The sequence below is a fragment of the Procambarus clarkii genome, chromosome 34, assembly GCF_040958095.1.
Source record: "Procambarus clarkii isolate CNS0578487 chromosome 34, FALCON_Pclarkii_2.0, whole genome shotgun sequence".
Taxonomy (NCBI): domain Eukaryota; kingdom Metazoa; phylum Arthropoda; class Malacostraca; order Decapoda; family Cambaridae; genus Procambarus; species Procambarus clarkii.
Genome location: NC_091183.1, coordinates 11,224,835 through 11,238,716, shown reverse-complemented (window position 1 = coordinate 11,238,716; position 13,882 = coordinate 11,224,835). Strand labels below are relative to the sequence as shown.

Here is a 13,882-nt window from a genome sequence, read left to right as displayed (position 1 = left end):
CGCGTCTCCGTGATGATGTGAAATGTTTCTCTCTTTTAGTAAACGCTAACCTCCGGACTTTGACTGAGTTTACTAAGTGAAGTGACGTGTGGTGGACTTTAGAGAGGCAGAGACAGAGAGAGGCAGAGAGACAGACAGAGAGACAGAGAGACAGAGAGAGACAGAGCGGGAGAGAGAGACAGGGAGACAGAGAGACAGAGAGGAGAGACAGAGAGACAGAACAATGGTTGATGGTATGGGAGCGGTGTGGGGATGAGGGGTGGGAGTGATTGATGGCTGACAGGTGAGGGTCTGCCGGTGAGGGACCCTGCTGGCGGAGTATGTACCTCGCTCCCCTCCTTAACGAATCCGCAGTGTATGGGGAAGCGTGGTGGAATGAACATCTCCAAGTCTGGTCTGAAGACAACGAAATGCTTTTAAGGTAAATGGGTCACTTCCGCTGGAGGGTGCTGCTCTCTCTCTTACCCTCCTCTCACACTTACGACTTCCTGTAGGGGGAAGCTAATGGACGTCCAGGCTTTCCTCTCAGGTATGGGGGTTCTCCTCTCCCTCCCCCCTCCCCTATCCCTCCCCCACCCCAAACAACATATCCACAATGTTGGATCCCCTCAATCTCTACTTACTCACGATCATCAAAATTATTATCCTCACACAGGATTAAGTCTACGCAAAACACACATACATATTAATTTACTCTTTCCTCATATTCCACTCTTATCCTTGTATTTTCTTACTCTACCACATAGTCTCACACATCCCCAACAACATGAACTCCCATCTTTCCTGGCCACATACCCAAACCCCCGAGGACTAGAACCGCGCGCTCCAATTACCTCCGACACGCGTCATAACATCCGGGAAATTCCCCCCAAAAACCCTTGAGGACTACAGCGACGCGCTGCGACTACGACGACGCGCACCACCTGGCATCCAACAACATGACTTACTCTCTTTCCTGACCAGAACACACAGATAAGCTCCCCAAAAACCACGAGGACTGGAGCGACGCGCTCCACTTTCCTCCGACACATGTCATAACATCCGGGAAATTCCCCCCAAAACCCTTGAGGACTAGAGCGACGCGTGCCACCTGCCAGGTGCCACTCACGTCTCTTTTCCATGCATTTCTTACATCCCCAACAACATGGCTTCCCTCTTTCATAACCAGAACACACAGAAAAGCTCCCCCAAAACCACGAGGACTGGATCGACGCGCTCCACTTTCCTCCGACACATGTCATAACATCCGGGAAATTCCCCCCCAAAACCCTTGAGGACTAGAGCGACGCGCCCACCTGCCAGGTGCCACTCACGTGAGTGCCACCTGGCAGGTGGTGCGCGTCTCTCTAGTCCTCAACTTCACTACTCTCCTGGAAGGTGTGACTTAAAGACACGATGGCATTAACAATTATTTATTCAACAAACTTACTGACTAATACGACACAATGCCAAGTTAACGTTACATTAATGTCCTGAGTGCCACTTGACAGCTACTTAATTACCAGTACATTTGGAACATATCTACCGCTCTCGGCTGGTTAAAAGTACGAGAACACAGTCTCGGGCCCTCTTGCTTGGCAAGAAGAACAACAATGAACTACCTGAACATTTGTGTACACTTGGACTCAGTTACAATCAACATTTGGAATAGCGAAACAAAATTACAAATAACAATCAAAACAATGCCAGACTTGTCACTAAGGACAATCTGTAATAAATCAAATTAATTAGGTTAATTTGCTGTAATTCCATGGGTGCCACAGTGACCTACGTCGGCCAGCGTTGTGCCTATGGAGTCCTGGTGACCACAGCTCTCACCAGATCCCCCATCACGGCATTACAAGGGTCAAGTGTCGAAATACAAACACGAGACTCGGTGCTGGCACTCTGTGCACTCAGTGAGGGTTATAATGGCGGTGTGCACTCTCCGTCACACATTATAAGACAGCTGGTAATCCATTCCCTCACATATGTAACACGCTTAATAGTAGGAGATATATCCTTTAACCACATATAATAATAAGATAACCAAAGATAAATCATACATCTTAGGAAAATAATTTTTTCACTGCCCGAGGATAGCTTATCCTGACTATGAGAGAAATTGCTCAGTGACGCCCCTTCAAGTGGCGCCCCTTGTAGTGGCGCCCCCTTACAAGTGGCCCCTCTTATAGTGGCGCCCCTAATAGGGGCGCCACTACTACCTATGTTGTTGAATTGAACCGAAAGGGTAATATTAATGATTCTAACACGAATATTCTCAATATTTCTTACGTTTTTCTTCACTGTCGGGGGTAATTGAAAAATTAACTCTCCAAACTTCATTTTCTCATTTTTTTTATTTATGGTCTAACACCTAAATGGGTTTCGCAAGGACTTAACACATTTTCAAAGACAGGTTTACACATATCCTTTCATGCTTATATTCGTTTTGGGTGAGGTGACAAAGCCAGAACACGCATCAATGGGTATAAATTGCATATGCGAACATAAGAACGAAAGTAATAACCTAGGCCTATTGGCACATATTTTCTCTTGCTGCTTCTATGTTGGTTCGGGTTCTTGAAGTCGGTAGAATACAGTTACGTGCTAATTGGCTGTTGATTGCTGGTGTTGATTTTTTGATGTGCAGTGCTTCATTGATGTCGAAACTCCTGCTATCGCTGGATCTATCGATGATTTCTTAGTTGCTTGTTAAGATTTCTCTGGTGATACTCAGGTTGTGAGAGGGGATTATATGCTCCTTGATGAGGCCCTGTTGTTTGTGTATTGTTAACAATGGACAAACTAGTGTTATTCAGTAAGTTTTGAATGGGAACTATCGAAGTTAGAGTCTTTAGTAGTAGGCAAAAAATTGGCATTCTACCGTACATGATCCTGCTCAGTCATACAGTACACTCGGCCCAGTGATACGGTACACCTGGTCCAGTGATACGGTACACCTGGTCCAGTGATACGGTACACCCGGTCCAGTGATACGGTACACCCGGTCCAGTGATACTGTACACCCTGTCCAGTGATACGGTACACCCTGTCCAGTGATACAGTACACCCGGTCCAGTGATACGGTACACCCGGTCCAGTGATACGGTACACCCGGTCCAGTGATACAGTACACCCAGTCCAGTGATACGGTACACCCGGTCCAGTGATACAGGACACCCGGTCCAGTGATATGGTACACCCAGTCCAGTGATACGGTACACCCGGTCCAGTGATACGGTACACCCGGTCCAGTGATACGGTACACCCGGTCCAGTGATACGGTACACCCGGTCCAGTGATGCAGTACACCCGGTCCAGTGATACGGTACACCCGGTCCAGTCATACAGTACACCTAGTCCAGTGATACGGTACACCCAGTCCAGTGATACGGTACACCCAGTCCAGTGATACAGTACACCCGGTTCAGTGATACGGTACACCCAGTCCAGTGATACGGTACACCCGGTCCAGTGATACGGTACACCCGGTCCATTGATATGGTACACCCAGTCCAGTGATACGGTACACCCGGTCCAGTGATACGGTACACCCGGTCCAGTGATGCAGTACACCCGGTCCAGTGATACGGAACACCCGGTCCAGTCATACAGTACACCTGGTCCAGTGATACAGTACACCCGGTTCAGTGATACGGTACACCCAGTCCAGTGATACGGTACACCCGGTCCAGTGATACGGTACACCCGGTCCAGTGATACGGTACAACCAGTCCAGTGATACAGTACACCCGGTCCAGTCATACGGTACACCCAGTCCACTGATACGGTACACCCAGTCCTGTGATACGGTACACCCAGTCCTGTGATACAGTACACCCGGTCCAGTGATACAGTACACCCGGTCCAGTGATACGGTACACCCGGTCCAGTCATACGGTACACCTGGTCCAGTCATACGGTACACCCGGTCCAGTGATATGGTACACCCAGTCCAGTGATACGGTACACCTGGTCCAGTGATACGGTACACCCGGTCTAGTGATACGGTACACCCGGTCCAGTGATACGGTACACCCGATCCAGTCATATGGTACTCCCAGTCCAGTGATACGGTACACCCGGTCCAGTCATACGGTACACCTGGTCCAGTCATATGGTACACCCGGTCCAGTCATACGGTACACCCGGTCCAGTGATACGGTACACCTGGTCTAGTGATACGGTACACCCGGTCCAGTGATACGGTACACCCGGTCCAGTGATACGGTACACCCGATCCAGTCATACGGTACACCTGGTCCAGTCATACGGTACACCTGGTCCAGTGCTACGGTACACCCGATCCAGTGATACGGTACACCCGGTCCAGTGATATGGTACACCTGGTCCAGTGATACGGTACACCCGGTCCAGTCATACGGTACACCCGGTCCAGTCATACGGTACACCCGGTCCAGTCATACGGTATACCCAGTCCAGTGATACGGTACACCCGGTCCAGTGATACGGTACACCTGGTCCAGTGATACGGTACACCCGGTCCAGTCATACGGTACACCCGGTCCAGTCATACGGTACACCTGGTCCAGTCATACAGTACACCCGGTCCAGTGATACAGTACACCCGGTCCAGTCATACAGTACACCCGGTCCAGTCATATGGTACACCTGGTCCAGTGATACGGTACACCCAGTCCAGTGATACGGTACACCCAGTCCAGTGATACAGTACACCCGGTCCAGTGATACGGTACACCCAGTCCAGTGATACGGTACACCCGGTCCAGTGATACGGTACACCCGGTCCAGTGATACGGTACACCCAGTCCAGTGATATGGTACACCCGGTCCAGTCATACGGTACACCCAGTCCAATGATACGGTACACCCAGTCCTGTGATATGGTACACCCAGTCCTGTGATACAGTACACCCGGTCCAGTGATACAGTACACCCGGTCCAGTGATACGGTACACCCGGTGCAGTCATACGGTACACCTGGTCCAGTCATACGGTACACCCGGTCCAGTGATATGGTACACCCAGTCCAGTGATACGGTACACCTGGTCCAGTGATACGGTACACCCGGTTTAGTGATACAGTACACCCGGTCCAGTGATACGGTACACCCGATCCAGTCATATGGTACTCCCAGTCCAGTGATACGGTACACCCGGTCCAGTCATACGGTACACCTGGTCCAGTCATACGGTACACCTGGTCCAGTGCTACGGTACACCCGATCCAGTGATACGGTACACCCGGTCCAGTGATACGGTATACCCAGTCCAGTGATACGGTACACCCGGTCCAGTGATACGGTACACCTGGTCCAGTGATACGGTTCACCCGGTCCAGTCATACGGTACACCCGGTCCAGTCATACGGTACACCTGGTCCAGTCATACAGTACACCCGGTCCAGTGATACAGTACACCCGGTCCAGTCATACCGTACACCCGGTCCAGTCATACAGTACACCCGGTCCATTCATACAGTACACCCGGTTCAGTCATACGGTACACCCGGTCCAGAGATACGGTACACCCTGTCCAGTGATACAGTACACCTGGTCCAGTGATACAGTACACCTGGTCCAGTGATACAGTACACCCGGTCCAGTGATACGGTACACCTGGTCCAGTCATACAGTACACCTGGTCCAGTCATACAGTACACCCGGTCCAGTGATACGGTACACCCGGTCCAGTCATACAGTACACCCGGTCCAGTCATACGGTTCACCCGGCCAAGTCATACAGTACACTTGGTCCAGTCATACAGTACACCCGGTCCAGTGATACGGTACACCCGGTCCAGTCATACAGTACACCCGGTCCAGTCATACAGTACACCTGGTCTAGTCATACGGTACACCCGGTCCAGTGATACAGTACACCCGGTCCAGTCATACAGTACACCCGGTCCAGTCATACCGTACACCCGGTCCAGTCATACAGTACACCCGGTCCATTCATACAGTACACCCGGTTCAGTCATACCGTACACCCGGTCCAGAGATACGGTACACCCTGTCCAGTGATACAGTACACCTGGTCCAGTGATACAGTACACCTGGTCCAGTCATACAGTACACCCGGTCCAGTCATACGGTACACCCGGTCCAGTGATACAGTACACCTGGTCCAGTGATACAGTACACCTGGTTCAGTCATACAGTACACCTGGTCCAGTCATACAGTTAACCCGGTATAGTGATACGGTACACCTGGTCCAGTCATACAGTACACCTGGTCCAGTCATACAGTACACCCGGTCCAGTGATACGGGACACCCGGTCTAGTCATACAGTACACCCGGTCCAGTCATACGGTTCATCCGGTCCAATCATACGGTTCACCCGGTCCAGTCATACAGTACACCCGGTTCAGTCATACGGTACACCCGGTCCAGTGATACAGTACACCCGGTTCAGTCATACGGTACACCCGGTCCAGTGATCCAGTACACCCGGTTCAGTCATACGGTACACCCGGTCCAGTGATACAGTACACCTGGTCCAGTGATACAGTACACCCGGTTCAGTCATACGGTTCACCCGGTCCAGTGATACTGTACACCCGGTTCAGTCATACGGTACACCCGGTCCAGTCACACAGTACACCCGGTCCAGTCATACAGTACACCTGGTCCAGTCATACGGTACACCCGGTCCAGTGATACGGTACACTCGGTCCAGTGATACGGTACACCCGGTCCAGTCATACAGCACACCCGGTCCAGTGACACGGTACACTCGGTCCAGTGATACGGTACACCCAGTCCGGTCATACAGTACACCCGGTCCAGTCATACAGTACACCCGGTCCAGTGATACGGTACACCCGATCCAGTCATACGGTACACCCGATCCAGTCATACGGTTCACCCGGTCCAGTGATACAGTACACCTGATCCAGTGATACAGTACACCCGGTCCAGTCATACAGTACACCCGGTCCAGTCATACAGTACACCCGGTTCAGTCATACGGTACACCCGGTCCAGTGATACAGTACACCTGGTCCAGTGATACAGTACACCTGGTTCAGTCATACAGTACACCTGGTCCAGTCATACAGTACACCCGGTCCAGTGATACGGTACACCTGGTCCAGTCATACAGTACACCTGGTCCAGTCATACAGTACACCCGGTCCAGTGATACGGTACACCCGGTCCAGTCATACAGTACACCCGGTCCAGTCATACGGTTCACCCGGTCCAATCATACGGTTCACCCGGTCCAGTCATACAGTACACCCGGTTCAGTCATACGGTACACCCGGTCCAGTGATACAGTACACCTGGTTCAGTCATACGGTACACCCGGTCCAGTGATCCAGTACACCCGGTTCAGTCATTCGGTACACCCGGTCCAGTGATACAGTACACCTGGTCCAGTGATACAGTACACCCGGTTCAGTCATACGGTACACCCGGTCCAGTCATACGGTATACCCGGTCCAGTCATACGGTACACCCGGTCCAGTGATACGGTATACCTGGTCCAGTGATACGGTACACCCGGTCCAGTCATACAGTACACCCGGTCCAGTGATACGGTACACCTGGTCCAGTCATACAGTACACCTGGTCCAGTCATACAGTACACCCGGTCCAGTGATACGGTACACCCGGTGCAGTGATACGGTACACCTGGTCCAGTGATACGGTACACCCGGTCCAGTCATACGGTACACCCGGTCCAGTCATACGGTACACCTGGTCCAGTGATACGGTACACCCGGTCCAGTGATACAGTACACCCGGTCCAGTCATAAAGTACACCCGGTCCAGTCATACAGTACACCCGGTTCAGTCATACGGTACACCCGGTCTAGTGATACGGTACACCCAGTCCAGTGATACAGTACACCTGGTCCAGTGATACAGTACACCCGGTTCAATCATACAGTACACCTGGTCCAGTCATACAGTACACCCGGTCCAGTGATACGGTACACCTGGTCCAGTCATACAGTACACCCGGTCCAGTCATACGGTTCACCCGGCCCAGTCATACAGTACACTTGGTCCAGTCATACAGTACACCCGGTCCAGTGATACGGTACACCCGGTCCAGTCATACACTACACCTGGTCCAGTCATACGGTACATCCGGTCCAGTGATACAGTACACCCGGTCCAGTCATACAGTACACCCGGTCCAGTGATACGGTACACTCGGTCCAGTGATACGGTACACCCGGTCCGGTCATACAGTACACCCGGTCCTGTCATACAGTACACCCGGTCCAGTGATACGGTACACCCGGTCCAGTCATACGGTACACCCGGTTCAGTCATACGGTTCACCCGGTCCAGTGATACAGTACACCTGGTCCAGTGATGCAGTACACCCAGTCCAGTCATACAGTACACCCGGTCCAGTCATACAGTACACCTGGTCCAGTGATACAGTACACCTGGTTCAGTCATACAGTACACCTGGTCCAGTCATACAGTACACCCGGTCCAGTGATACGGTACACCTGGTCCAGTCATAGATTACACCTGGTCCAGTCATACAGTACACCCGGTCCAGTTATACGGTACACCCGGTCCAGTCATACAGTACACCCGGTCCAGTCATACGGTTCATCCGGTCCAATCATACGGTTCACCCGGTCCAGTCATACAGTACACCCGGTCCAGTCATGCGGTACACCCGGTCCAGTCATACGGTTCACCCGGTCCAGTCATACGGTACACCCGGTCCAATCATACGGTACACCCGGTCCAGTCATACGGTACACCCGGTCCAATCATACGGTACACCCGGTCCAGTGATACAGTACACCCGGTCCAGTGATACAGTACACCCAGTTCAGTAATACGGTTCACCCAGTCCAGTCATACGGTACACCCGGTCCAGTCATACGGTACACCCGGTCCAATCATACGGTACACCCGGTCCAGTCATACAGTACACCCGGTTCAGTCATACGGTACACCCGGTCTAGTCATACGGTACACCCGGTCCAATCATACGGTACACCCGGTCCAATCATACGGTACACCCGGTCCAGTGATTCCATTACTCTCTAAGTTATCATTCTGCTAGAAGTGTCCCGTATCTTTAAAAAGGTCAACTGTCTGTTGGTCCTCAGTACTCGTCTTATACATTAGTACGACGAGCTCCTGCTGTCACTGTTATTGTTGTCTATGTCTGGTGGAGCTCCTGCCGTCACTGTTATTGTTGTCTATGTCTGGTGGAGCTCCTGCTGTCACTGTTATTGTTGTCTATGTCTGGTGGAGCTCCTGCCGTCACTGTTATTGTTGTCTATGTCTCTGGTGGAGCTTCTGCTGTCACTGTTATTGTTGTCTATGTCTGGTGGAGCTCCTGCCGTCACTGTTGTTGTTGTCTATGTCTCTGGTGGAGCTTCTGCTGTCACTGTTATTGTTGTCTATGTCTGGTGGAGCTCCTGCCGTCACTGTTATTGTTGTCTATGTCTCTGGTGGAGCTCCTGCCGTCACTGTTATTGTTGTCTATGTCTCTGGTGGAGCTCCTGCTGTCACTGTTATTGTTGTCTATGTCTGGTGGAGCTCCTGCTGTCACTGTTATTGTTGTCTATGTCTGGTGGAGCTCCTGCTGTCACTGTTATTGTTGTCTATGTCTGGTGGAGCTCCTGCTGTCACTGTTATTGTTGTCTATGTCTGGTGGAGCTCCTGCTGTCACTGTTATTGTTGTCTATGTCTGGTGGAGCTCCTGCTGTCACTGTTATTGTTGTCTATGTCTGGTGGAGCTCCTGCCGTCACTGTTATTGTTGTCGATGTCTCTCGAGGAGCTCCTGCTGTTACTGTTATTGTTGTCTATATCTCTGGAGGAGCTCCTGCTGTCACTGTTATTGTTGTCTATATCTCTGGAGGAGCTCCTGCTGTCACTGTTATTGTTGTCTATATGTCTGGAGGAGCTCCTGCTGTCACTGTTATTGTTGTCTATGTCTCTGGAGGAGCTCCTGCTGTCACTGTTATTGTTGTCTATATCTCTGGAGGAGCTCCTGCTGTCACTGTTATTGTTGTCTATATCTCTGGAGGAGCTCCTGCTGTCACTGTTATTGTTGTCTATATCTCTGGAGGAGCTCCTGCCGTCACTGTTATTGTTGTCTATATCTCTGGAGGAGCTCCTGCCGTCACTGTTATTGTTGTCTATATCTCTGGAGGAGCTCCTGCTGTCACTGTTATTGTTGTCTCTATCTCTGGAGGAGCTCCTGCCGTCACTGTTATTGTTGTCTATATCTCTGGAGGAGCTCCTGCTGTCACTGTTATTGTTGTCTATATCTCTGGTGGAGCTCCTGCTGTCACTGTTATTGTTGTCTATATCTCTGGTGGAGCTCCTGCTGTCACTGCTGTTGTTGTCTATATCTCTGGTGGAGCTCCTGCTGTCACTGCTATTGGTGTCTGTAGCATTGGAGCAGCTCGATTTTTATGGCACTAAAGAATGTTCTGGACCTCAATCTGTCAATGGCTAGGGAGGATCGAGAAGGAGAGAGAGGAAACGATTGGGATGGATGGATTGGGAGATATTGGAGGCACGGATTGGAGGGAAGAATTAGGGAATATTATTGGGAGGAGGATTTGGGACTGGAGGCGACAAGTGGCCTGACGGTCCCACTTGCCTGAGGGAAATTTGACCTGAGTAGTTTATGGCTGGTGAAGCCGGACCGTGACCAATGGGAAGGGAGGGGGAAGGAAATAATGGGTGAAGAAAGGAGGGTAAGACGACGAGACAAAGGGAGAGGAGTGATAGGGAGAGGGGAGAAAGGGGAGACAGGAGAAGCACAGATCATTACACACACACTCTCTCTCTCTCTCCCCTTTCTGTCTTTTCATTATCTCTCCTCTCTCACTCTCTTTCTTCCCTCTCTTTCTGTCTCTCCCTCTCTCTCTCTCTCTCTCTCTCTCTCTCTCTCTCTCTCTCTCTCTCTCTCTCTCTCTCTCAAGCATCAAGAAATATGGACCAATAGGCTTTCTACAATTACTTCCATTCAATACCCATTGTTTCGTGTTCTGTCTTGTCTTTGAATTTAATACCCATTCAATACCCATTGTTGAAAGTTTGTTTTCACCTCATCCACCTCACCCAAATGTAGATATAAAATCGAAGATGTGTAAGCTCTATTCAGTTTCAGTTGTGTGTTTGTAAATTAAAGTCTTTGAAAATGTAATAAGTTTTACGAAACGCGCTCAAGTGTCGCGTCAGACTAGAAATAAAAATGAATTTTGGAGAATTGATCTTTGAATTACCATCAACAGTGAAAAGAAACGTAAGAAAGATCGAGAAAATTCGTGTTAGAATTATTAATCTTACTTTTTCGGTCATATTTAACAATATATGTCTACAGGAAAGACGGCAACCAAAATATACTAATATATATATGACGGTAATAATATATATATACTAATATATATATGACGGTAACGCGTTGGTGTTCGGCTGTTTAAGGCTAGGGGTATGGCCTCGTCACATAGTTATAAAAAAAAATAGAAAAAACTGGAACTTCGTCTGTGGTAAGGTAAGGAGAAGACACACAAAACACAAGTAAATTTTAACAATGAAATTTTAATTACGTTAAATAAATCAAAACATGAATAAAATGGACAAACAAATTCGTATAATAAAATCAATCAATCAAAATAATAAGAATAATTAAATGACACAATGAAAAGTTACGTTAAGACAAAATAACAAGAAGTGCAATACAAAAATAAAGGTAAGGTGCTGGAATATTGGCTTTAAGCTACCACCTCTCTCAGTATACGCTAACGTCTAGCCGGAAGAAGTGTTAACTGTGGAAGCACTGAATATTCTGAGGTCTGAGGTCGTGGCGACCCCAGACATCAAGTAGTATGGGGGGGGCGAGTGCAGTTGCAGCCAGACCGGCGACCAATCAGCGGAGCCGGTAGTAAGACAGGTAGTTTGGCGGTTTTAGTCTGAACAGGTGTCCCTGGCTGCATACGTTTTGCGCTCTGGCAAACCTTGCTGGTGTTGTTGTCGTTGGACATTTCTTCCATAGTAGTTTTATATAGTTTTAACGACGTAATTGTGGAGGGAAGAGCAGGCTCAATCTCTTGAAGGAGATTATCGTCACAATATACATATATATATATATACATATATGTATATGTATGTCGTACCTAGTAGCCAGAACGCACTTCTCTGCCTACTATGCAAGGCCCGATTTGCCTAATAAGCCAAGTTTTCATGTCGCCTTCATCAGAGCAAAGTAGAATGAAGATAAGAAAACATTGCTGATCAGACCTTTATATCCGCCTGGGCAGATCACCTGACCACCAAGAATAAGTGAAGGAAAGGAATTATAAGAAAGAAGGTAACTGCAGAAGGCCTATTGGCCCATACAAGGCAGCTCCTATTAATATCTCCAAGTGCCATACGTGTTAAATGGATGCCATATTGTTTTGACGTGCTATATTGAGGCTTAAATAGGGATCCAACTTGTACATACCGGGGCTCACATTAAGGCTGTTGTTACAATGTTTGATCAGAGCAGACTCTATCACGTTTCGTTCAACAAAATCCTTACTTTTAACAATACATTTTGCCCCTGTGAAGTCGATAGAATGATTACATAAACTGGAATGTAAATACAATGCACTGAGTGCTGGGCTGTACGAATAGCATATGAATGCTGTTTTAAACGCGAGGAAAGAGATTTACCTGTCTAGCTGATGTAAACACACGCACACTCATTACAAGGGATGGAATACACACAACTTGCTACAGACGAGGGCGAGTTCTTAATTAACATGGACTTAACTGTATTATCATTTTTGAACACTAGATTAATATTAAGGTTCTTCAGGGCTGGGGCAAGATTTACTAGATCATCAGAATATGGTAATACCAACGAATTTTTCTGGTTTAGACTTAGTAGTCTGTTTGTAGAACGTCCTTTTTGCTTGACCAAACCAAAGATCCAAGATCGATAAGTTTCGTAATAACTTATTACATTTTCAAAGACTTTAATTTACACAAACAACTGTAACCTGTAAACACACAAAATACATCCATACTTATACTCGCTTTGGGTGAGGTGATATGGTACAAAGGTTTTGGGTGCGGTGATTGACATTTGCACATGATAGAATACGAACCAATGGGTAAAGAACATAAGAATGAAAGTAACTGCAGAAGGCCTATTGGCCCATGCTTTCTCTTGATGCTCCGATATTGGTTCGGGGTCTTGAAGTGGGTAGAATACAGTTGTGCATTATTTGGCTGTTGATTGCTTGTGTTGACTTTTTGATGTGTAGTGCCTTACAGATGTCAAGCCGCCTGCTATCGCTGTATCTATCGATGATTTCTGTGTTGTTTGTTAAGATTTCTCTGGTGATGGTCTGGTTGAGAAGAGATTATATGTTCTATGATGGAGCCCTGTTATTTATGCATTTTTAATCGCCTGGAAAGAGACGTTGTTGTTTTGCCTATATAGTGAGTTCTTTGGGGCTTACAGTCGCCAAGTGGGCATTTGAAGGCATAGACGACTATGGTTTCCTTCAAGGCGTTCTGCTTGGTGTCTGGAGAGCTTTCATGAGTAGGTTGGCCGTTTTTTTGGTTTTATAGTAAATTGTCAACTGTATTTTCTGATTTTTGTCTGTAGGGATAACGATCCTATCAACAATGTCTTTCAGGACCATTTCCTCCGTTTCATGAGCCGTCGAAAAGAAGTTCCTGTAAAATAGTCTTAAATGGGGTACATGTGTTTTGTTAGTTGACTCTTCAGAGGTTGTATGGCATTTCAACTTTCTTTTTATGATGTCTTCAACAAAAACATTAGAGAAGCCGTTGTTGACTAGGACCTGCTTACCTTACAGAGTTCTTCATTGACTTGCTTCCATCCTGAGCTGTGGCTGAGAGCACGGTCGACATAAGCGTTGACATCACTCCTCTTGTACCGGTCTGGGCAGTCA

The 13,882-nt window shown here is 48.4% G+C and overlaps 1 protein-coding gene across 1 annotated transcript in view; it reads right to left on the bottom strand.

Annotated features, from left to right (window-relative positions):
- Positions 1 to 9,671: 9,671 nt before the first annotated feature.
- Positions 9,672 to 13,882, bottom strand: part of LOC123747841 (dentin sialophosphoprotein-like) — a 4,528-nt gene continuing 317 nt past the window's right edge. The window contains exon 2 of the mRNA XM_045730044.2: positions 9,672 to 10,341. Coding sequence (XP_045586000.2) covers positions 9,672 to 10,341 — 670 coding nt within the window. The remainder of the gene's footprint in view (positions 10,342 to 13,882) is intronic.